At 39.7% G+C, this 21,281-nt stretch overlaps 3 protein-coding genes across 4 annotated transcripts; 2 read left to right on the top strand and 1 right to left on the bottom strand.

The window, feature by feature from the left end:
- The first annotated feature begins 1,214 nt into the window (after window positions 1–1,214).
- Window positions 1,215–4,393, top strand: LOC121785323 (probable WRKY transcription factor 33). 2 transcript variants are annotated; one of them, XM_042183713.1, is made up of 5 exons: window positions 1,215–1,635; window positions 1,708–1,833; window positions 2,764–3,341; window positions 3,440–3,601; window positions 3,675–4,393. In XM_042183713.1, the coding sequence occupies exons 1-5, from the start codon at window positions 1,282–1,284 to the stop codon at window positions 4,120–4,122; spliced, it is 1,668 nt and encodes a 555-aa protein (XP_042039647.1). In that variant the 5' UTR covers window positions 1,215–1,281; the 3' UTR covers window positions 4,123–4,393. The 2 variants fall into 2 exon arrangements, with proteins under 2 accessions (XP_042039647.1, XP_042039642.1); XM_042183708.1 differs by having other exon boundaries at window positions 2,761–3,341.
- A 57-nt stretch (window positions 4,394–4,450) lies between these two features.
- LOC121785335 (CASP-like protein 4B1) lies at window positions 4,451–5,928 on the bottom strand. Its single transcript, XM_042183721.1, has 3 exons — window positions 5,530–5,928; window positions 5,296–5,431; window positions 4,451–4,849 (listed from the first exon to the last, which is right to left on the bottom strand). The coding sequence occupies exons 1-3, from the start codon at window positions 5,775–5,777 to the stop codon at window positions 4,658–4,660; spliced, it is 576 nt and encodes a 191-aa protein (XP_042039655.1). The 5' UTR covers window positions 5,778–5,928; the 3' UTR covers window positions 4,451–4,657.
- Window positions 5,929–11,463: 5,535 nt separating this feature from the next.
- On the top strand, window positions 11,464–13,495 carry LOC121770427 (probable protein phosphatase 2C 65). Its single transcript, XM_042167158.1, has 5 exons — window positions 11,464–11,794; window positions 11,874–12,179; window positions 12,244–12,361; window positions 12,450–12,673; window positions 12,795–13,495. Exons 1-5 carry the CDS (start codon window positions 11,582–11,584, stop codon window positions 13,179–13,181), a joined length of 1,248 nt encoding a protein of 415 aa, XP_042023092.1. The 5' UTR covers window positions 11,464–11,581; the 3' UTR covers window positions 13,182–13,495.
- The last annotated feature ends 7,786 nt before the right edge of the window (window positions 13,496–21,281 follow it).

Below are 21,281 nucleotides of genomic sequence, written 5' to 3'. Positions count from 1 at the left end.
ATTATAAGTACTATGAGGCATCCCCGTCCGTGCTCTTGTCAAAGTGCAGGGATGTGGGCCCAGACTCATTTTTATTACTTTTTTACTTCCTGCTCTTAGGCAAGAGCACAACATCTACATCAATGCTCTTCTGCAAGAACATGCTCAAGAGTCCCACTATTCTATTATTCAATTTAAATAAAAACTTTTCCATAATATTAAAATGCATTAAAAATATCCGGAATACTATTACAAATTACAAAAAAATTAAAAATTACATAATTAAGAGAAGATGAGAGAATTTAGATGAGAATTGTATAGTGTGGTGTGAAATTTTTGGTGTGGAAGTGGGAGTATTTATAGATGAAAATGTGAATTTTGGAGAAAAAAATTGAAAAATAAATTAAAAGTGGGGAGAAAACGGATATAATTTATTGGGAAGTGGGAAAATATTTTTTTTATTTAATTCGAATTTTTTAAATTAAATCCATTTTTTTTAAAAAAAAAGAAAAAACGAAATTGCCAACGGTATTGCCGTTGGCCAATCAGGCGCCGCCACGTCAGCTGCTCAGCGGCACGGACGTGCTCGATGCATCGAGTAGCGCCGTGCCAGCGGCAAGAGCACAGCTGCGAGCAGGGGTCAGCTGCGCCAGCGGCACGGACGCCGTCCTTGCCAGCGAGCACCGCTACGGATGCTCTAAGTTTGATAAATTTCTAATCAATCCTGCATCTTTCTAAATATTCTTATTATATAACCTTGACATTTTTCTTCAATATCACATGGAGAAAATTCTAGCAGTGCTACATGCTTTAACTTAATTAACATCATACGTATTTGTCAAATAATTAAAAACGTAATTGGTTAGGTGTAATGAACGATGTGTTGCCGAACATTTTACGTTTGTCATATATAATTTTTCCTCCATCATGATATTATGATAAAAAAAAGTATTAAAATTATAATATAATATGCCATTTTCGAAAGTTATAAATTTGTTAGAATTTGATCAAACGCCATATTTTTAGACAATTTATCTCTAATTTATTGTGAAAATAATGGATGAGTCATTACAGCCGCCGAGAATCAGTCAAACCCACACGTTTTGACAAAAAAAAAAGAAGTGAAAATTCCACGGTCAAACATATCGCAACCTTCTCCGAAGCAACTTCACTTCTTCATTTCTATATTATATTATGCATATATATATATTATCACGACACAGTCCAACACTTTCTACTTGTTCACATTTCCATTTTTTCATTCATCTCCCAAAACAAAACAAAACAAAACAAAACAAAAAAATGGCTTCTTCAAGCGGAAGCCTAAACACTTCAGCAAACAATTCCAATCACCACATCTTCTCTCCATCACAATTCATGTCCACTTCCTTCACCGATCTTCTCTCTCCCAACAAACAACAAGAGGAGGAAGAAGAAGAAGAAGACGCCATGAGCCGACCAAAATCTCGTTTCAGTTGGGGCATGAATTCCGACATACTTAACAAAAACATCGAAATCCCAAAATACAAGTCTTTCCCACCTTCCTCTCTCCCTCTCTCTCCTCCACCTGTCTCTCCTTCCTCCTACCTCTCCATTCCTCCTAGCTTGAGCCCTTCCATCCTCCTAGATTCTCCTGTCCTTTTCTCGTCCTCCAACGTAAGTAAACTAAACCGTAATAAATTCATGTTCGTCTGCAATAGCAGCCTCACAACCAAGATTCTTTTGCAGGTTCTTCCGTCTCCGACCACCGGGAGCTTTGCCGCCAAGGAGGAGGAGAGGAATTATTCGGATTTCTCTTTTCAATCTCACACCAGGAATTCCAATCCTTCTACCATGTTTTCATCCAATCCTATGGTATGTTATTTCTTATGTTTCAATATTTTTTTCTTTTATTTCTATTGTATTTTATCAATTTCGTAGTATTAAAATGCAAAGCCTTCATTACTATGATTATTGGTAGGAGGCGAATGCAGTATTGTAGTACTCCGTATGTCATCTTGAACCAATTTTAAATAATTACTGTAAATTTCAATTGTTTTTCCTTCTATTCTACTTTATCAATTTTAAATTAAAATATTTACTACTAAGATTATTGATATGAGACTGATGTAGTATTTAACTATATGAGAACTTAATCAAGATACTTTTTGAATTATTATTGATATTATTTTGCATTGTGTGTTTGGCTTCCTACTAAGTTGACTTGCGTGGTTTGCTCTTATCTTGTTTAGACTTATGTGGTGTTTTAAATATCTAGAATGATTGCGTAACATTGTTGTGTGTCCAAATTTGATTTCGCTCTCTTTCAATATTATAGTATTATTGTGTCTGCATTATTAGGCGTATGGAGCTTAAATTATCTATTCTGACCTCTAAAGTCTCCTCTAAAATAGATCCCATCTCTTTTACAACAGCTGGCTTCGCGCATGCTTGTCAAACTCTCTCATCTCTACGTCAACTGTTACATTATTTTCATTATATAGTAAATAAAATACAATACTACCTGATTTCAGTAGTCCTGATAGTAAATAACACAACTGATGTAAAATTAGTAAAATTGGAAATTCTGATAGTAGATTATGCAAATTGTAATACAAAATTAATAGTAAAATTGAAAAGAGTATTGAGATTTAATATTGATTGATGCTGAAGTATGCATGAGTTATAGTAACTTGTAAAACATTTTTACTCTAATCAATAGATATCGAATTTAGCCATTGGTTAGGACTTGAGTTAGTTTTATCAGACAAAATAAACTGAATCATCTGTTGGTGAACACAGCAGGATTCATACAGAAGGGAACAAGAACAAAACCTCAACACATTCCTCAATAAACAAGCTGAGGTTCCAACAACACAACCTTTGTCCAAATCCGAACAACATAGTTTCTCACAAGACTTCCCCATCCATGGCGATCAACCCTCACAACAACCAGCCCAAATTCCATTTCCACAACAGCCACAGTATGCTAGAGAGCAGAGGAAATCCGACGACGGCTACAACTGGAGGAAATACGGCCAGAAACAAGTGAAGGGGAGCGAGAATCCTCGTAGTTACTACAAGTGCACGTTCCCCAACTGTCCGACCAAGAAGAAGGTCGAACGCAATCTCGAAGGACACATAACGGAGATCGTTTACAAGGGAAGCCACAACCATCCCAAGCCGCAGTCCACGCGACGATCATCCTCCAACGCCCTGCACAATCCCGTCTACACAGGAATGCCAAGCCAGCCCTTGGTCGAGAACGACCAGGTGGATCCCGTCACAACTCCTGAGAACTCGTCCACATCCTTTGGAGAGGAGGAGTTCGAGCAGGGCTCATCGATGCACGACGATGAAAACGAGCCCGAAGCTAAGAGATGGTGAGTGAGTGTGTGTGTGGTGGTGTGGCTTAAGAGTAATTAATGTCTGAGACCAAGATTCTGTTAGTTAGTTATTTACCTTTCTCTGTTTTTTGTAGGAAAGGGGAGAATGATAGTGAGGGCGTTTCGGCCGCTGGGAGCCGGACGGTTCGTGAGCCGAGGATCGTGGTGCAGACGACGAGCGACATCGATATTCTCGACGACGGCTACAGGTGGAGGAAGTACGGCCAGAAAGTGGTGAAGGGAAACCCCAATCCTAGGTAAGACATCATTATGCATATGTAAGACTAAAACAGAGTGAAGAACTATATGCTTATAACCATTTTCTTGCAGGAGCTACTACAAGTGCACATTCAACGGGTGCCCGGTGAGGAAGCACGTGGAGAGGGCGTCCCACGACCTGAGGGCGGTGATCACCACGTACGAAGGGAAGCACAACCACGACGTTCCAGCAGCACGGGGCAGTGGGACCTACAACATGAACAGGCCTCAGGCAGTATCAGGCAACGGTAGCGCGCCCACAGCTATAAGGCCGGCTGCCATGGCTGGACATACCAACGAGGTGCATTACCCCAACCCCGCCAGGCTGCAGGCGAACCACAACCAAACCCCTTACACGCTGCAGATGCTGCACAACAACGATAATAGCTATGGATTCTCGGGTTTTGGGAACTCTGCAGGGCCTTACACTAATCAGATGCAGCAGCATACGGATAATTCCATGTCCATAGCCAAGCAAGAACCTAAAGAAGACTCGTTTTTCGATTCTTTCCTCAGCTGAAGGGCGACGGCGCAGTTAGTTCTCAGCTATGGTTAGTGATGTACAACAACATTACTCACACTTTGTGCTGTGTATGTAATATCTTGTAATAGGATTTAGATAAAATTTCTTTATTTTTTTAAGCCATTGAAACTTGAAACAGTGGCCTCATATAAGGTTTAGTGCAAGAAAAGAAAACTAGAATAAGGAACATACATTATAGTGATCAATTTTCTTCATTTATTTCTATTTTCATATCATTTTTTCAATAAAATATCCACTTCCTGTTGTAGCAATATCTAAACAAAATATAGTTAGGTTGAAAAGAAATCGAGAGAAAGCACAAATATAGTGGAGTATAATTCATTTCATTAATTCACAAAAAATGAACCTTTACATTTCAAACTATGTAATGTACCCAAGTGAAAGGAAATCAACTCCTTTTCTTCATAAACATGAATTTACAAGTAAAATATAGTACTCCATATGAGTAAATGATCAACAATACAATCAAATAAGAGAAATACAAAGAAATTGTATCAATATTTTAGGCTGATCAGATGTAAGTTTGATTAGAGAGCTTGTATCCGGAGATGAGAGCCGACAAACCTAGTGAAAAGAATGCGAAGAATTCCATACTGATCGACGCTGCTGAGGAATCTGTGAATATGTTATCTCCTCCTCGACGCATGCTGTTTGTCAAAGGTACTGCTGCTGAAGCTGCAGACAGCAACAAGTATGCCACAATCTACAAATTCGACAATTTTTCACAATCAAATCGATATGTTTAGCTACAACAAGATCCTCACCTAATAAGCCTATACTCATACAAATATGACAAGTGTCTTGAAGAAACATTCTAGAAAGATCAAGAAGCTTGAATGATTGTCTCATCCTTCACGAACGTTCATCTGATGTTATTACTACCATTATTCGACACTAGAACATTCACAGCATTCCTAGTTTACTACACCCCCCTCTCCTATTCGTTGCATATTATGTATCTGGAGACCATTCCCTAATCGCTACACCGGCATTTTCAACTAATCATCTAGGTTTTAGTGCTCTACTACATAGAAAGGACTATACTACTAAATTCAAACACCAATTTCATTGACACATATGAATTGTCATTCCAAAATGAAATCCAACAAATCATCATAATGAAGTCTAGCATCCCAATAAAAAAAGTACCTGATCGCCAATAAAATCAAAGATTGAAGCATTCTTCCGTGAAATGGTCTCTTTGTTTGTGTGAATTTCATGAATATGCCTCCCTGTTTGAAATCCGGTGTATAAAGCAGACAGAATTGCAATCGCCAACACATACCTACCAAAAAAACCCACAGAAATTCAAACAAACAAGACAGAGAGAAGATGAAATTGAAATTGAAATTGAAATTGAAATTGAAATTTTGTATAACTAACCTGTATTCTTCATATTTGTAAAATTCTCTGCCGTCGCCGTGTTGATTGGTGGCCATGATAATGAAAGCGAGCAAGGAGAAGAGTAAACCGAAGGCTCGAAAAGCCACACAGCCCCTCTCCACAACACCTTCACGCCGCCACCGCTGGACGATGTTGGAGAATCCGCCGCCAGCAGCCGCGGGCGCACTCTGGCTCTCCACATCGGCGGCGGGCGGCGGCGTCTCTTCGGCATCAGCAGGCTTCGTCATGAGTTGTTTCTAGATGGAAACAACTAAATTGTGATTGAGAGAGAGATTTCGGGAGAAATGAAGAAGAATTGAAATGCAAGAAAAGGAAGGGAAGTTACGACAACTGTGTTTGTTCTGTTATCGGTTTGGTCGTCTTGACAACTAAGCTAGCTTTTTGTTCTTCGTTACAGCGTGACTTATCAATTATCAATTAAAATAGAGGCAACATGATACGGCACCAACACGAGACCTCTTCCTAAAAGACTAGCCTGTTAGGAGAAAGAGCTCATTTAATCTATATACCCCACATCGGTTATAACCCCAATCACTTGTTCTCACAACGATGTGAGAATTGAGTCCGTAACATTCGACCCTCCTTTAAGGGCCAACGTCCTCGTTGGTCACGGATGGTTCTTTTGACAGGCCGCTTTTTGTTCTTCGTTACAACATGTCTTATCAATTACTCCCTCCGTCCCCGAATAAGAGTCGTTAATTTCCTTTTTGGGCCGTCCCCATTAAGAGTCACTCTTCATTTTTACCATAAATGGTAGTAGGTCTCACATTCCACTAACTCACTCCACTCACATTTTATTATAAAATCAATATATAAAAGTGGGTCCCACATTCCACTAACTTTTTCAACCAACTTTTCTTTACATTTCTTAAAACTCGTGCCCGGTCAAACAACGACTCCTATTAGGGGACGGAGGGAGTATCAATTAAAACAGAGGCAACATGATACAAACTAAACATGAGAACTTATCAACGTCCTCGTTAGTCACGACCACATTGGTCATCACTGGTTCTTTTGCCAGGCCGCTTTTTGTTCTTCGTTACAGCGTGTCTTATCAATTATCAATTAAAATAGAGGCAGTATGATACAGACCAAACATGAGAACTCATCCCAAAATACTAGACTGTTAGGAGAGAGCCCATTTAGTCTATATACCTCACATCGGTTGTGACCCCACATCAGTTGTTCTCACAACCGATGTGGGAATTGAGTCCGTAACATTCGACTCTCCTTTAAGGGCCAACATCCTCGTTGGTCACGGCTGGTTCTTTTGCCAGGCCACCACTCCGAGTTCTCGTTGGTCACGGCCACGTTGGTCACTGCAGATTCTTTGCCCGGCCACCACTCCGTGGGTCACCACTCCGAGAGGTCTCAAACGCACTCGTTGGTCACGGTGAGTTCGTTGCCCGGCCACCACTCCGAGCCATTTGGGCTCTCAATGAAAGCACCAATTGATACAGACCAAACAGGAGAACTCATCCCAAAAGACTAGCTTATTAGGAGAGAGAGCTCATTTAGTCTATATACCCCACATCAGTTGTTCTCATAACCAATGTGGGAATTGAGTCCGTAACACAACAACACATATCTCTCTTCTTCTTCTTCTTACTCCCGCTGCCCTCTTCAAAGCTCCGATTTGTTGAATTTTTTTCTTCATGTCTTAGTTGTTAGCGAACTATTCGGTGGAAGAAAGAGGGAATGGTTGTAGGTGGCTCAAATTAAAATACGAAAAATGTATATGTCGCCAAAGAGCTATTTTGTGCGAATTGGCACGGTGGATGGGGATTTGGTGAGGAGAGGGATGTTGAGGATTACGCAGACCAAATGCTGCAGTTTTGCCTTTAATTGCTGCCCTTTCACACACTTCACTGTCCACACACACCTTTCTCTCTCTATATATCTGTCTCTATATCCACGAAACCACAACTTTCTAATTTCTATGTGTATCTCTCTCTTCTTGTTCTTCTCGAAAGAAAACCCCTTTTTGAGTGCTCCGACTTTTGCTCCGACTTACCATCTCTCTCTCGCTCGCATTGCTATTGCCAGGGACGGAACTACCGTGGGCCAAGTCGCGGCTCCAGCGGAGGCTTGGCCAGCGCCGGTCCCGGTAACCTCACTGACACTGTGTCCGCCCCTGATATGTCTCTTTTATGTTGTTTAGGCCATCAACGACTCTGTCACTATATCGTCCCTTAAAACACTATTCGCGGGTCCCACTGTACTTTTTTACTCCATCTTTAACTAAGGGACGGAACCTGCAACCCTCCATCTCTTATACGTCCCTTAACCGTCCCTTAAATTACTATTCATTCAATTTCATTTTTTTTCCAATAAATTCAATTAATAGAAAACACACTTCATTAAAAATAAAATAACATTACAACATAAAATAAAAATAAACATAAAATTCAAAAAAATAAAAAAACACACATAATGAAAATCCTAAAAAAATAAAAATGAAATAATTTAAAATACAATTTTATAGAAAATAAAAAAAACGACTCCGTCGGCGAATCATCCCCCTGGAGGAGGCGGTGGAGGTGCACTGAAGCCGTGAGGAGGCGGAATGTCAAGTTGTGCTGCCATAAACGCAACTCCGTTAAGCCAGGCTTGGTATTGGGCGGGCGTAAAGCGGGAAGTGTCCATCATTGTGGCGGTCATGTACATGGCCATAAGGGAGTTGGGGGGTCCCCCCGAGCCCGAGCCCGCCTGGCTTGATTCGGCTCGGCCCCTCCTCCCTCTAGCCGCCTTCGCCGCATTTCTCCCTTGTGGCCGACGGCGCCCACGGGAGGACCCCCCGACATCGTCTGCCGGGATCTCCTCTTCCTGCAAGGCAAACTCTTGTGACCCGCTGCTCGAACCGCCCTCACCAGACGAGTATTGGCCACTCGCCGCGTGCTTCGTGCGTTTCGAGGTTGAGCCCGAGCTGGACCGCACACCGCCGGCCCACCTTTCCTCGTCCCTGACGAGCTCCCAAACATCGGCATATTTGAATTGTTTGCCGGTGTCTTCGAAGTAGACCCGCAAAGCCGACCTCAGAATGTCGGCTCCCGTGGCTCCGCTTTGGTACTGCGCCACTTCATTCTTGTAAATGGCGCAGAATCGTTTGACCTCTCTGTCGACTCGGTCAAAGTGAGCGCGGAACATCTTATATGTGCGGCGGCGGGTCTTTTTCGACTTAATCTCGTGGTACTCCTAGGTGATCTTTTCCCAGAAGCACTTCTGGGGCTGTTGATTCCCGACGATGAGATCGTACGAGACACTGATCCAGGCGTTGTACACCGCCAGCGTTTCTTTGGGGCCGTACGGATGCCGGCCTAGATCTTCCTCCTCCTCCTCCTCCGCCATGGAGCCTCCCTCGCCTCGGCCTTCTTCCGAAGTGGGTTGAACCGGATAATCCTCCCGAATCTAGGATAATCCCTGCGAATACCGCGGGGCGGAGGGACGGGCGTATGCATCAACATCAAAATTGGGTGGTTGGTACCCCCCGGCGTCGAGCCCGGCGCCGACGAACCGGACCACCCAATGTGTTGTACATGCTCCCCCAGTCGCCGAACGCGTTGAGATCCCAGGCGCCGGAGTTTCCGTCGCCGGACATTTTGTGATGAGATATTAGATGAAAATTGGAGAGGAAATGAAGATGAATTGAGAAGAATAGATGTGTAGTTGTGTGTGAAATGATGATGAAATAGGAGTATTTATAGAGTAAAAAAAATAAAAAAAGGAAACACGACTCTATTAACAGTAATATTATCGTTAAACATTTTTTTATTTTATTTATTTTACTTAATCCGAATTTTCTTAAAAAAAATGAATTATTGCGTCAGCGTGACGATGCCCACTTGCGGGACGGCGAGTGGGCGTCACGCATGGCCTGGGAGCGCGCCACGTCGCCTCGGCGCGTGGCGAGCCGTCCCGTGTTTCTTCGCCGCGGGACGGGTTGCGTGACGGGCTGGTGATGGGGCGAGAAGCTGCAACGCGTCCCGCCCCGATTCCGTCGCTGCGGAACGAAGCACAGGCCACCCGCGTGACGCGGCGGGTGGCCTTACAGAGGACTAAGGGAAGACTGAAAGGAGAAGGAGACAATAGGATTAGACAATAATTATCATTAAATTTACAGCGGTGTGGGGTCCACTTTTAATTAGAGAGTAATTAATTTACTGTGTGTTTCAAGAGATTTGGAAATACAGTATATAGCAGTATAATCGAATTTGCACTATTTTGATTTGTGGAAAAATACCTAATGCTAATTTTCTTGCCTTGATTAATGGTTTAATACTTGAGTTTGTTTAACAAAATATTTTGCATATCTTCATAATAGCACAATTTATGTATCTCTATTTGTATCTCTATTTGTATCTCTATTTCATTATATTAAAATATTAGTAGTCATTTGAATATATAAAATTGTCAAATTCTAATTTATGGTAAAAATGACGGTCAAGATTAAAAATCATACATATTAGACTATGTTTTCACGACATTCCGGACTCAACATGTGAAAAAACTCACATGTTGATGGAAGAATGAATGAAACGAAGAAGAGTCCATGCATGCTTTATTTTTTCACTTCTCTGCATTCACCCATTAATAATAGTTTTGGTTGTAATGGGAAGTTGTTGTGCAAATCAACACCATTGGATTAAAAGATCTAACGACCTCCGTTTGGCATTTGTTCTACGTGTAAGAATGGTTCTACGTTTAAGAATGGTTCTATCTTGATCAGAATCCTATATATATATATATATATATATATATATATATATAATGTATGTGTACCTTCTCTCTCTGTTAGCAAATATATACATTATATTTATACACCTCATCCACACTCTCTCTTTCTCAAAATCATTAATTAGATATATAACTGTACTTGCAAATCACGGTGAATGGTGATGCGGACAAAAAGTTGAAATGGTGTATTGACTAAAATGCCGAAACCCTCAAAAGGGTATTTTCGTCTCAAAAAATGGTAAACGGATCATTTTTGAAATAAACCCTTAGTCCACGGTTGTCTGGGGATATTTTTAAAGTCCAGGGTTTATTGTCGAGATAAACTCATAATCCAGAGACTGTTTTTGAAGTTCACACTCTTGATACAATATAATGCATTTACAATATCAATAAATGCATCAAACAATCTCAATATAATGCATGTATAATATCAATAGCAGATTTTATATCAATATATTAAGTGCATCAAACAATCTCAATATAATGCATGTACAATACCAATAAAAGTGTGTTGATATTTTCTGATACTTGTGTTGAGATTTTCATGTCCATATGTTGATATTATTTGTAACACACTATGTCGATAAAAAAATCTATGAAAATTATTATGTTCTAACAAATTGACTATTTTACCATTTTATCAATATTTAATCTACTATTTATTGAAATACGTGAGCTTTAATCTCATTCACTCATTTTAAGATCTAATGATATATGATTGATGATAGTTGTGGATTGAATACTATATGCATTATAAGAAATCCTTTAAGTATATATTCTCAACATGGCCTTAAAAAAACAAAAGTATTTTTCTTCTATATACGTATATAACTTTGTAATTTGCTGTGTTACATATACTATTTCTATCTCAGTGTCATGTGCACACATTTTTTATACAATATAACTTGCTGCATCACATTTAAATATAATACACACCAAGTATAATACTATGATAAGTGGCATAATATGTAATCCTACACCCAAAAATAGGGCTTATAACATACTATTACTGGATTATGGATTTAGAAAATTTGGTTTGGTTAATTAGGACCATCTAAAATTGGTGAAATTGAGACCTCTCAAAGCAACGATTTTCCTGGTAAATCTGAATGATTGTTATCCTTTGAATATAAACAAATCACATTCTTCCCTTTCACACCATTCTTGTGATCAATTTAAACTTTATATCATAATTAGTTTTGGCATCAAGAGTCTGAATTTTCAGGCTCTAGGCTCTCCTTGCATCCATCTTTTGGTCCCTCGGCCCTCTTCGCATAAGAATCCAAGGGACAAAAAGATGGGTGCATGCTGCTCGTGTCACCGAGTCGGCAGATTTGAAGGCTGCCCAATCGAGGAGGAAGCCAAACCTAGAGAGGTCGATGAGGACAATATCATCTTAACCGGCGAGGGAGGGGCCCGCGTCCGCCTCCAAGGATCCTCTAAATATGTCGCCATGCACACCCAACAAGGAAAAAAAGGCTACAATCAAGATGCCATGACCGTTTGGGAGGTACTCTACCTAAATAGTATTTGAAAAATCAACTATTATTTATTTGTAGTACTAATTTTGATTTGATTTCGTTGGTAAGAACTTTGCCGGCGATAAAGAGGCGGTCTTGTGCTCGATATTCGATGGACACGGGCCCAACGGGCACATGGTTTCGCGCTACGTTCGTGATTATCTGCCGGCTAAGATCACAAAATGTTACCAACAGTCGAGATCTTACAAGATGGACCCTGAAAGTGATCAAGTTTGTGATGAAAATCACCCACATTACCTATATTGGAAAGATAGGCTGGTGAAATGTTTCCATGAAATGGATGAGGAGCTGGAATCAGATGCTCCGGTTGATAGCTATTCCAGCGGCACCACTTCCGTAACTGTACTTAAAAAGGTATGATTCCGTCTCATTTCGAATTGTGGATCGGAAGATCTCATCTCGTGTCGTTTGGTTGTAGGGTCGGAACTTGGTCGTTGCGAACTTGGGCGACTCTCGTGCCATCATATGCACAAGGGACTCCAACAATGAACTTGTTGCTCAACAACTCACAGTTGATCTCAAACCTAATCTTCCAGGTCTAATATTATACCGTATGAAATTATACAAAACTAATTATTATAAGTTACAATTATATTGAAACGCATGGTTGTTTTGATTGGTCAGCCGAAAAGGCGCGAATCACAAGCCATAGAGGCAGAGTTTTGCCAATGAAGGAAGAGCCAAATATCCACAGAATATGGATGCCTGATCAAGATTGCCCTGGACTCGCCATGGCCCGAGCCTTCGGAGACTTCTGCCTAAAAGACTATGGTCTCATCTCCACCCCTGATGTAACCTATCGACGCCTCTCCGATCGTGACGAGTTCGTCGTCCTGGCCACCGACGGGGTAATAACTTTCATAACAAATTGCATTGATTTAAATCCAATTAATAATAAACTTGTATAGTAGTAGTGCTTTTAGTTTTTCTAATATTAAGAAATATCAGTCTCGTGTTTCGTTTCATCAGATATGGGATGTCCTATCAAACTCGGACGTGATCAAGATCGTGGCGTCAGCGAGGAAGCGGTCGATGGCAGCGAAACTGCTGATCGACGAGGCGCAGAGGGCGTGGAGGCACAAATTCCCGTGCGCCAAGACGGACGACTGCGCGGCGATCTGCCTGTTCTTCAAGAGGCCGCGGCCGCTGCTGACGAAGTCGGTATCGGAAGTGACTCACCTGAGCTTGAACTACAAGGACCACGTCGTCCACAAAAGCGGCCAAGACCACGAGCTCGAGACGGTGCTGAACTGCGATATGGAAGAGGGCGGCGAAGATTCGCACAAGCCGGCAGGCAAGAATCCGCAGAGGAGGAGGAGAAAGACATCTCGGAAAATCGAATTCGCTGGCCAGTGACATACTTACCTTCCGACAGTCTTGGTTTTTTTTGTTTTTTGTTTTTGCGTTGGTAGCATTAGTCAAACACTAATTAAAAGGTGTGGATCAATAATAATATTTTGTTTTTGGCTAATTCCACATTAATAACAATGGTCAATTTTGAACTCTACTGGAACTGTGGGGGATAATAGAAGTGGTCGGATAAATTGAGGCTCTCGGCAGTTCCGGCCACGTTAGTACACTGTGTGTGTGTGTGTGTGTGTGTGTGAGGATATTGTACTACCATGTAATGTTTTTTCTTTCAAATCCTAATGTGTTTATATTTACATTTTTGTTTTCGGCTTATTTTACATTTTTAGAAATACTTCATTATTATAATAATAAAAATATTCGATTTTGTTACTACGTTTTATATCATTTTAATGTAAATCTATCGAATATCAACCTAACCGGCAGAAATATACCTCCAATGAGGGGCTTAGTTAAACTTTTTGATATTGTATGCAAGTTATAGTGCAAAAACCTCTATCACTACAATGACACACAGCAAATTATTGCCTCAAAATTACGAACACAAAATTTGAAACATAAACTAGCATCTATCAAAATAATTTTTCACATCCACCCCTGCTCTTCTTAAGAGTAATTGCAAAGTCTTCAAAGTCTCCTTCAAAATTAAAGGGGCAATTTGGGCTAGATTTTTTTTCAATATATTTTAAGTAAAAGTGAAATCAATAGACTAAAGTCCAATTTTGGTCTCTTACATTTGGCCTAAAATTTTTTTTGATCATTTACATTAAGTTTGTGATCTTTTTGGTCCCAAACATATTATTTTGGTCCAAAATAACCATTTTCTGTTAAAATTAACCGGCAAAATGTTTGATCAATTTAATAACTTAATTATAATCTAGAACTAAAGTCCAATTTTGGTCCCGTACATTTTCCATAAAATTCTTTTCGAGTCCCATATATTAAGTTTGTGACCTTATTTGAGACCAAAATGTATCAACACAATATGTTAGGGACTAAAAGGCTACAAAGTTAACGTAAAGGACCAAAAATAATTTTAGACTAAATGCAAGGAACAAAAATTGGACTTTAATCTTTTTACAATTACGTTGTGGCAGATTCATTTCCCCATTGCTAGGGCCGGTCCATAACTTTGAGCCCGTACTCCAAAACTAAATCAACTTTGGGCTTTCGAATTCCTCTTTTTTAGGGTGTCAATTTGTAAATATTTGTTTGTATGAAAAGTGCACTGCTACTATGTTTTTAGTTATTTTCGAATATTTCAAGTGTACAAATGTTTTTAATCCTAATTTTTATGAGAATTAGAGATGTCATTATACTAGTGAAGATGTCTTCGCCTAATTAAATGTAAATAAAAAAAATGTAATTAGTTTTCGATCAAAAATAAAAGCTAAGTTACTAGGTAATTACCAAAACAAAGCGAACAGAGTCAAATTCAGAGAAAAGTGAGAATACAGTTTAACTATTTTAAGTACTCCACTACTTTTCTTTTTACCCTTTTCCTAGTTTTATGTAGCTATTTTGTTTTAGATGACAATATTCCATGGAATTAGACGTAAAGATAAAAAAAAGGGGAGTTGTGTAGCCAAGATATGAATTACAAATAATAAAAATAATTACTCTAATTAGGCAAAGGACAAACAAAAAGTTGATTTGGCAGGGCAGAAAGAATCATCGTTTTTTACCGTGCACTCCGATTTAGTGAAAAACCAAAAATAATAGGAGTAGACTGCACAAGCAACGCAAAGAAAAAGGCTAGCCGTGTCCACAAATATGAGTATGCAAAATTCAGTACTGACTCTGCCTCCGCTGACAAAGGTAAAGGATACACAGAGACAGAGTAATATCTTGGGTTCACAAGCAATGAAAATTCATTGATACGTTTCGAATGGCCGTATAAGGTCATCCACATCCATGTCTCAATACTGTCTCTTAACCGTCTCATCTCTTAACTATTCATGAGTCTAACTTCATTTTTTACCATATCTTTTAACTAAGAGACAACACTTATTTCTCTACATCTCTTAACCATCTCATTTATCAACTATTCATTTAATTTAATTTTTTATTTTTATTTCCAACAAATTCAATTAATAGTTCATTGACATATTAACTTAATACTAATAATTCATAAAATCAATAAAAAGCACAAAAATTACAATATCCGAAAATACGAAAAATACATAATTGAAATCCTAATATCTATAGAAGTGATTGGAGGCTTAAAAAATTCAAAATATTGGAAAAACCGGCTAGTATTTTTGGGGAAAAAAATTAATTTTTTTTAAAATTTTCGAATTTTTTGTAATTTTTTTAACGGATATAAAACAACGCCCACTCGCGGGCTGGCGGGCCGCGGGCGTCACGGCCGCACGGGAGCTCGCCACGTGGCCAACGCGCGTGGCGAGACAGCTCGCCAACCACCTCTTGGCGGAGGGACACGGGACGAGACGGAGCACCCGCATTGCCATCTCGTCTCGCCAAGATGAGACCGAGCCTGCATCGAGACGGCGATGCGGATGCTCTAACAATGTTTTGCTTTTCTATATTTGCGATGTCTATATTCATATTTAATAATGGAAAACTTTCTTTTTAAATACTAACAAAAAGGAAAATTTGATAAAACGATGACAGCATATTTGTAGTTTATCATGATTGCAAAGAATGTATTTCCTCATGGAAATAGGTTATATTTACTTTTCCATTAATTTCATAATTTAGTCTATATTCATTTATTACAATATTTTTCTCATTCTCTTTTACTTTATCAATTATGATACTAACTACTAACTATCCACTACACAATTTCAGCTACTTTCTTTCACTCTCTCTTGTTTTACCACTTATACATTAAAACTCGTGTCAACCATAAATGGCATAATTCTATGGGACGGAGGGAGTAATATATAGCATCGGAGATAATTTGGTTGTAAATTTAAACTATCATTTATTAACTAAACTATTTATTTACTCTCATTTTATAAGTAATCAAAATTTCGGTGTAAAATAAAATTTCAACGGATATAACTTGATGATTTACTTATGTCAAAGTTTGACAAAGATATTAACCCTTTAAGGTGGCAACCTAAACACAGACTGTTTAGCAAATCCAACCCAAACCCGACCTACTACTTTTACAGTGTAGATGACCTCCACATGACATAAACACAATGGCGGATCCAGAAACAAAATATCATGGGGTCGAATAAAATGGAGTAATAAATATTTAAATTAAATATTTAAATAAACATGTATTTTAATTTAAATAATTCATCCTAGTCTCGATATTCTAAAAAATGCATAGTACTCTATCCGTCGGCGAATAGGAGTCTCATTTCCTTCCGGTATAAGTTTTAAGAAATGCTAAAAAAATGAGTTAGAAGAAAGTTATTGTAATGTGAACCTCACTTATATATATTAGTTTTAAATGATATGTGAATGAAATGTGGGTTTTTATACCATTTATAGTAATTATGAACTGGGACTCCTATTCGAGGACTGATCGAAATAAAAAATCGAGGCTCTTATTCACGGATGGAGGGAGTATATCTTTTTTTAACATTCCAAGTTTTAGAAATGCAGAAATAATTTGAATTTGAATATTAAGGTTAGAAAATTTAAATTATAAACTAAAATTATAAGAAATCAAGTACTAATATTTACTTTATATTTTTTAAAGTGTGTTATATTTTAAATAAAGTGATTTATTGATTTAGCTTCGTCGAAATTATCAGATGGGGGAATATTTTTAATATACTTGAGAGAAGTAATACAAATAAAAAATTCAAAGCCCATTTACCATTTAATACACATAGTTCAAGATATTTAATGAATAGCTTCCTAGGTAAAGTAAATATAGGGTAAAGAAAACAATAACGACGATAGAAGACCCTTTGGTTTCAACATCTCTACTATCTTCTCTTTATGGAAAAAAATACTGAAAAATCTCTTCTAAAATCTCTCCATCGACAACCGCCTCCCTCCTGCGATGAGACTCCTTTCTCTCTACTCAGTCTCCTCATTTCTCACACTGCGTTGGGGAGGAGACGTGAACATTGTGGGGTCGGCGGCTGATGAAAGAAGCTTCCCGCCCGAACTCAACGGCCGGTGGTGGAGTCGGCCGACCCCACTCGACCTCACCTGCATCCGCCGCTGTATGAACATATTAGCAACATTGCAGCAAGATCTACCCAACGTTGTCAACTGCGCTACGCCCCTGTGGGCAAACATATTAGCAACATAAACTTAATCTTGCTGACAAAACAAACTCAAACTCGAAACGATTTATATGTGTTGTATAAGAGATATAATTTGACAACGTGGTGGTGATGGTGGTGGTGAAAGCGGGGAATGGAAATGATCAATTATATGAATCCAACCAAATTGTAACCTGAAATCAGATTATAAACTATGCATGGTAACAATAAACTAAAAAATGGTAATACGTAGTAATAATTAAAACGAGTTATACGAGTTCGATTTGAACCCAATCCGAACCCAACAAAGGAAATGTACACAATAAGGCTTAGCAATACAAGTTCATGTAGTAGTACTTACTATTTTGCGTGTCGCTATTGGAAGTCAACTATAGTAATGTCATATTTTAGACAACAAAATAATGTTATTATAGTCTACTAAATTAGATAATTTTGTTGGATTATGGTTCATAGTACTATTAAAGATGGAATGAAGAAACCGAGAAATAAGAAACGAGAAGAAAGGGAGTAAACCAAAGAAGCTACTCCCTCTTTCCGTGAAGAGAAGTCCTATTTTTCCATTTTGATATGTCCCCGAATAGAAGTCCCGGTTTGTAATATATATAAATGGTGAAAAGGCCTTACATTCCACCAACGCATTCCACTTAAATATCATTTAAAACTAATATATACAATTGAGACTCATATTCCATTAACTTTTTTCCCTCACTTTTCTTAACATTTCTTAAAATCAGTACCGGAAAAAATGAGACTCCTATTCGCGGACCCATGGATATTTCATTGTCTACAATATCACAATATTCTAGTTAACTCCCGATGATGTCGTGTGTAAATTATTAAATCACATCAATGCCAAAATTTTACTACTAAATTAGTTGCAATAGGAGAACAATTGTGACTATTCAACTTTTGACCTGCAAATCAAGCAAACTAATTGAGATTGATTTAATAAAATAAAGGAACATATAAAGATAAATTTATAATAATAGGTGATAAATATTCAAGAATAACTTGTTTGAAACTTATTTTTACAGCATTTTCAAGTATCTATGATTTGCTATATGACAGTAGTAGTTTGAATCACAACTTTCACACCACCCACGCGGCCACGACAAATGAAGTTAGTAAATTTTCTCATTATTTTTCCATGATAAAAACAAAATACTTTCGGAAATCAATAAGGCCATCCACAACGCTGTCTCTATACCGTCTCTTAAACCGTCTCTTAACTACTATTTGAGCACTATTTGAGGGCCCCACTGTCCTTTTTTCCTCCATCTCTTAACTAAGAGACGGAACCTGCAACGCTCCGTCTCTTAACCGTCTCTATACCGTCTCTTAATTACTATTCATTCAATTGAATTTATAATTTTTTTTTAGAACCCAATTCAATTTAAACAAACACACTTTATTAAAATTAAAACAAAAAAAAACACACAAAATAAAAAAAAAAAACACACAAAAAAAACACAAAATAAAAAAAAAAACACAAAATAAAAAAACACACAAAATAAAAAAAAAAACTAATCGGAAGGGCTAATCATCCTCCGGAGGCGGTCGAGGTTGAGGGGGAGTCGGAAGGCCAAGTTGTGCTGCCATATGCACAATTCCGTTCCACCAGGCCACGAATTGGGAGTGCGAGAAGCGGGAAGTGTCCACCATTGTGGCGGTCATGTACGCCACCATAAGTGTGTCCGAGCCTCCTCGCGAGCCCGATCCTGAGGCCGACTGGCTTGATTCGCCTCCGCCCTTCCTTGCTCTAGCCGCTTTCGCCACCTTCGTCCCTTGCGGCCGACGGCGCCCACTCGCGGATCCTCCTGCATCGCCGACTGTACCCGCAAGCTCCTGGGATTCAACATCATGTTGGCTGATGCCTTCAGCAGTGTCACCACCAGACGCACCAGCACTAGACGAGTATTGGCCACTCGTCGTATGCTTCGTGCGCTTCGAGGTTGAGCCCGAGCTGGAGCGGAAACCGCCGGCCCATCGTTCCTCGTCCTTGACGGCGCGCCAAACATCAACAAATCTGAATTGATGTCCCTCGTCCTGGTAGTAGACGCGCAAAGCGGACGTCAAAATGTCGGTGGCCGTGGCGCCGCTTTGGTAGCGCGCCTCTTCCGCCGAGTAGATGCCGCAGAATTTTTTGACCTGTCGGTCGACTCGGTCAAAGTGACAGCGGATCATTTTAACTGTGCGCTTGCGGGAGCGGTTCGGCTTTATTTGGTGGTAGACCTCGACAACCTTTTCCCAGAAACACTTCCGGGTTTGTTGATTCCCGACAATGGGATCGTACGAGACCGTGATCCAGGCGTTGTACACCGCCATCGTTTCGAGGTTGTTGTACGGATGTCGGCCAAGATCCTCTTCCTCTTCTTCCTCCGCGTCCTCGCCCGTCTGGGTTTGTACACTGCCTCGGCCACCTCCACCGCCTCGCCCACTTCCACCTCCTCGGCCTACTCCCGGCGTGGGATCAACTGGAAAATCCTCCCGGATCTGGGATAATCCCTGCGAAAACCGCGGGACGTTGGGACGAACATATGCATCAAGGTCAAAATTGGGTGGTTGGTACCCCCCCGGCGTCGCCGAACCCTGGGTCCCCGGCGTTGACGAACCTCCACCGCCCAATGTGTTGATCATGTTCTCCCAATCGCCGAATGAGTTGAGATCCCACCCGCCGGAGCCGGAGCCGTCATAGTTGCCCTCGCCGTCGCCGGACATCTTGAGTTGGGTTATGAAAATTTCAGTGAAAATTTGAGAGAAAATTTAGATGATAGAGTATAGATGATAGATGTGTAGTTGTGTGTAAATGAGGATGGGTTTAGGAGTATTTATAGAGTAAAAAATTTAATAAAAAACAAAAAAAATATAAAAAAAAACAAAAAAACGGTAATAATACCGTTACAAAAAAATTTTTTTTATTTAAATTCGAATTTTTTTTAAAAAAAATTATTTATTGCGTCAGCACGTGACGACGCCCACTCGCGGGCCGGCGAGTGGGCGTCACGCACGACGCCGGGCTGCGCCACGTCGCCTAGGCGCGTGGCGAGACAGCTCGTCTCGTGGCTCTCCGAGACGAGCCGCGCGACGAGACGCGCGACGAGACGGGACGAGTCGGAGGCTGCAACGCGTCTCGCCGGGGTCTCGTCTCGCCGAGACGAGACGCGAGACGCCGGCGAGACCCGTTGTGGATGGTCTAAGTAGTACTAGTAGAACTTCTAAATCTATTTTCTCACTAGTTTGAATGTCTCGACTGAAATATAAAATAGAAATTGAGCTGCTTTAATTTGATTTTAGATTTCAAGCGAACCTACCAAACCAAATAGATTTATTGAACCACATAGATTTATTGAACCAAATAATACATATGTTTATATTATGATAATACTAGTACTCCCTCCGTCCCGCACTACTCGCACTTATTTCCTTTTTGGGCGTCTCAAGTTATTTGCACTCTTTCCATTTTTAGTAAAAAATTTCACCTACAGCCTTCATTTTTGACTTTCCTATACACTCATTCCTTAATCTCCGAGCCGAAAAGGAAATGAGCGAGTAGCCCGGGACGGAGAGAGTATTATAGTATGTACTTTTTTTTACTTGATTAATTAGATTTTATGTGTATTTGGACCTTTTAATTCTCTCTTCTTTCTCTTGTAGGAAGAAGAAATGTGAATTTTGCGCCAAACGATTTGAAATTATTGGTGAATTTTTAAAAAGAAAACTTGGACTGATGTATGTAACAAATGTCAATGATGTGTCCCACGCTGAAATGTGGACGCAACATATACAGATAAACATTTTACACCAAAATCTGATAAAATAATTTTGACAAGACGAGTCTATCAAACTACAACCAAACACACTATACTCTTTT

This window comes from Salvia splendens, chromosome 2 (genome assembly GCF_004379255.2).
Source record: "Salvia splendens isolate huo1 chromosome 2, SspV2, whole genome shotgun sequence".
In the NCBI taxonomy this organism is placed as follows: domain Eukaryota; kingdom Viridiplantae; phylum Streptophyta; class Magnoliopsida; order Lamiales; family Lamiaceae; genus Salvia; species Salvia splendens.
Note: the sequence above shows the minus strand (reverse complement) of the source record. Positions and strands in the feature narration are given on the sequence as shown.

Bases quoted from the DNA above. Each gene is read 5' to 3' on its own strand.
- LOC121770427 (XM_042167158.1), top strand. From the start codon at position 11,582: ATGGGTGCATGCTGCTCGTGTCACCGAGTCGGCAGATTTGAAGGCTGC. The intron at 12,180-12,243 runs GTATGATTCCGT...GTTTGGTTGTAG, and splicing joins CCGTAACTGTACTTAAAAAG to GGTCGGAACTTGGTCGTTGC. The intron at 12,674-12,794 runs GTAATAACTTTC...TCGTTTCATCAG, and splicing joins TCGTCCTGGCCACCGACGGG to ATATGGGATGTCCTATCAAA.
- LOC121785335 (XM_042183721.1), bottom strand. From the start codon at position 5,777: ATGACGAAGCCTGCTGATGCCGAAGAGACGCCGCCGCCCGCCGCCGAT. The intron at 5,432-5,529 runs GTTAGTTATACA...TTTTTTTGGTAG, and splicing joins TACAAATATGAAGAATACAG to GTATGTGTTGGCGATTGCAA. The intron at 4,850-5,295 runs GTACTTTTTTTA...TCGAATTTGTAG, and splicing joins TTGATTTTATTGGCGATCAG to ATTGTGGCATACTTGTTGCT.
- LOC121785323 (XM_042183708.1), top strand. From the start codon at position 1,282: ATGGCTTCTTCAAGCGGAAGCCTAAACACTTCAGCAAACAATTCCAAT. The intron at 1,636-1,707 runs GTAAGTAAACTA...ATTCTTTTGCAG, and splicing joins TCCTTTTCTCGTCCTCCAAC to GTTCTTCCGTCTCCGACCAC. The intron at 3,602-3,674 runs GTAAGACATCAT...ATTTTCTTGCAG, and splicing joins AAGGGAAACCCCAATCCTAG to GAGCTACTACAAGTGCACAT.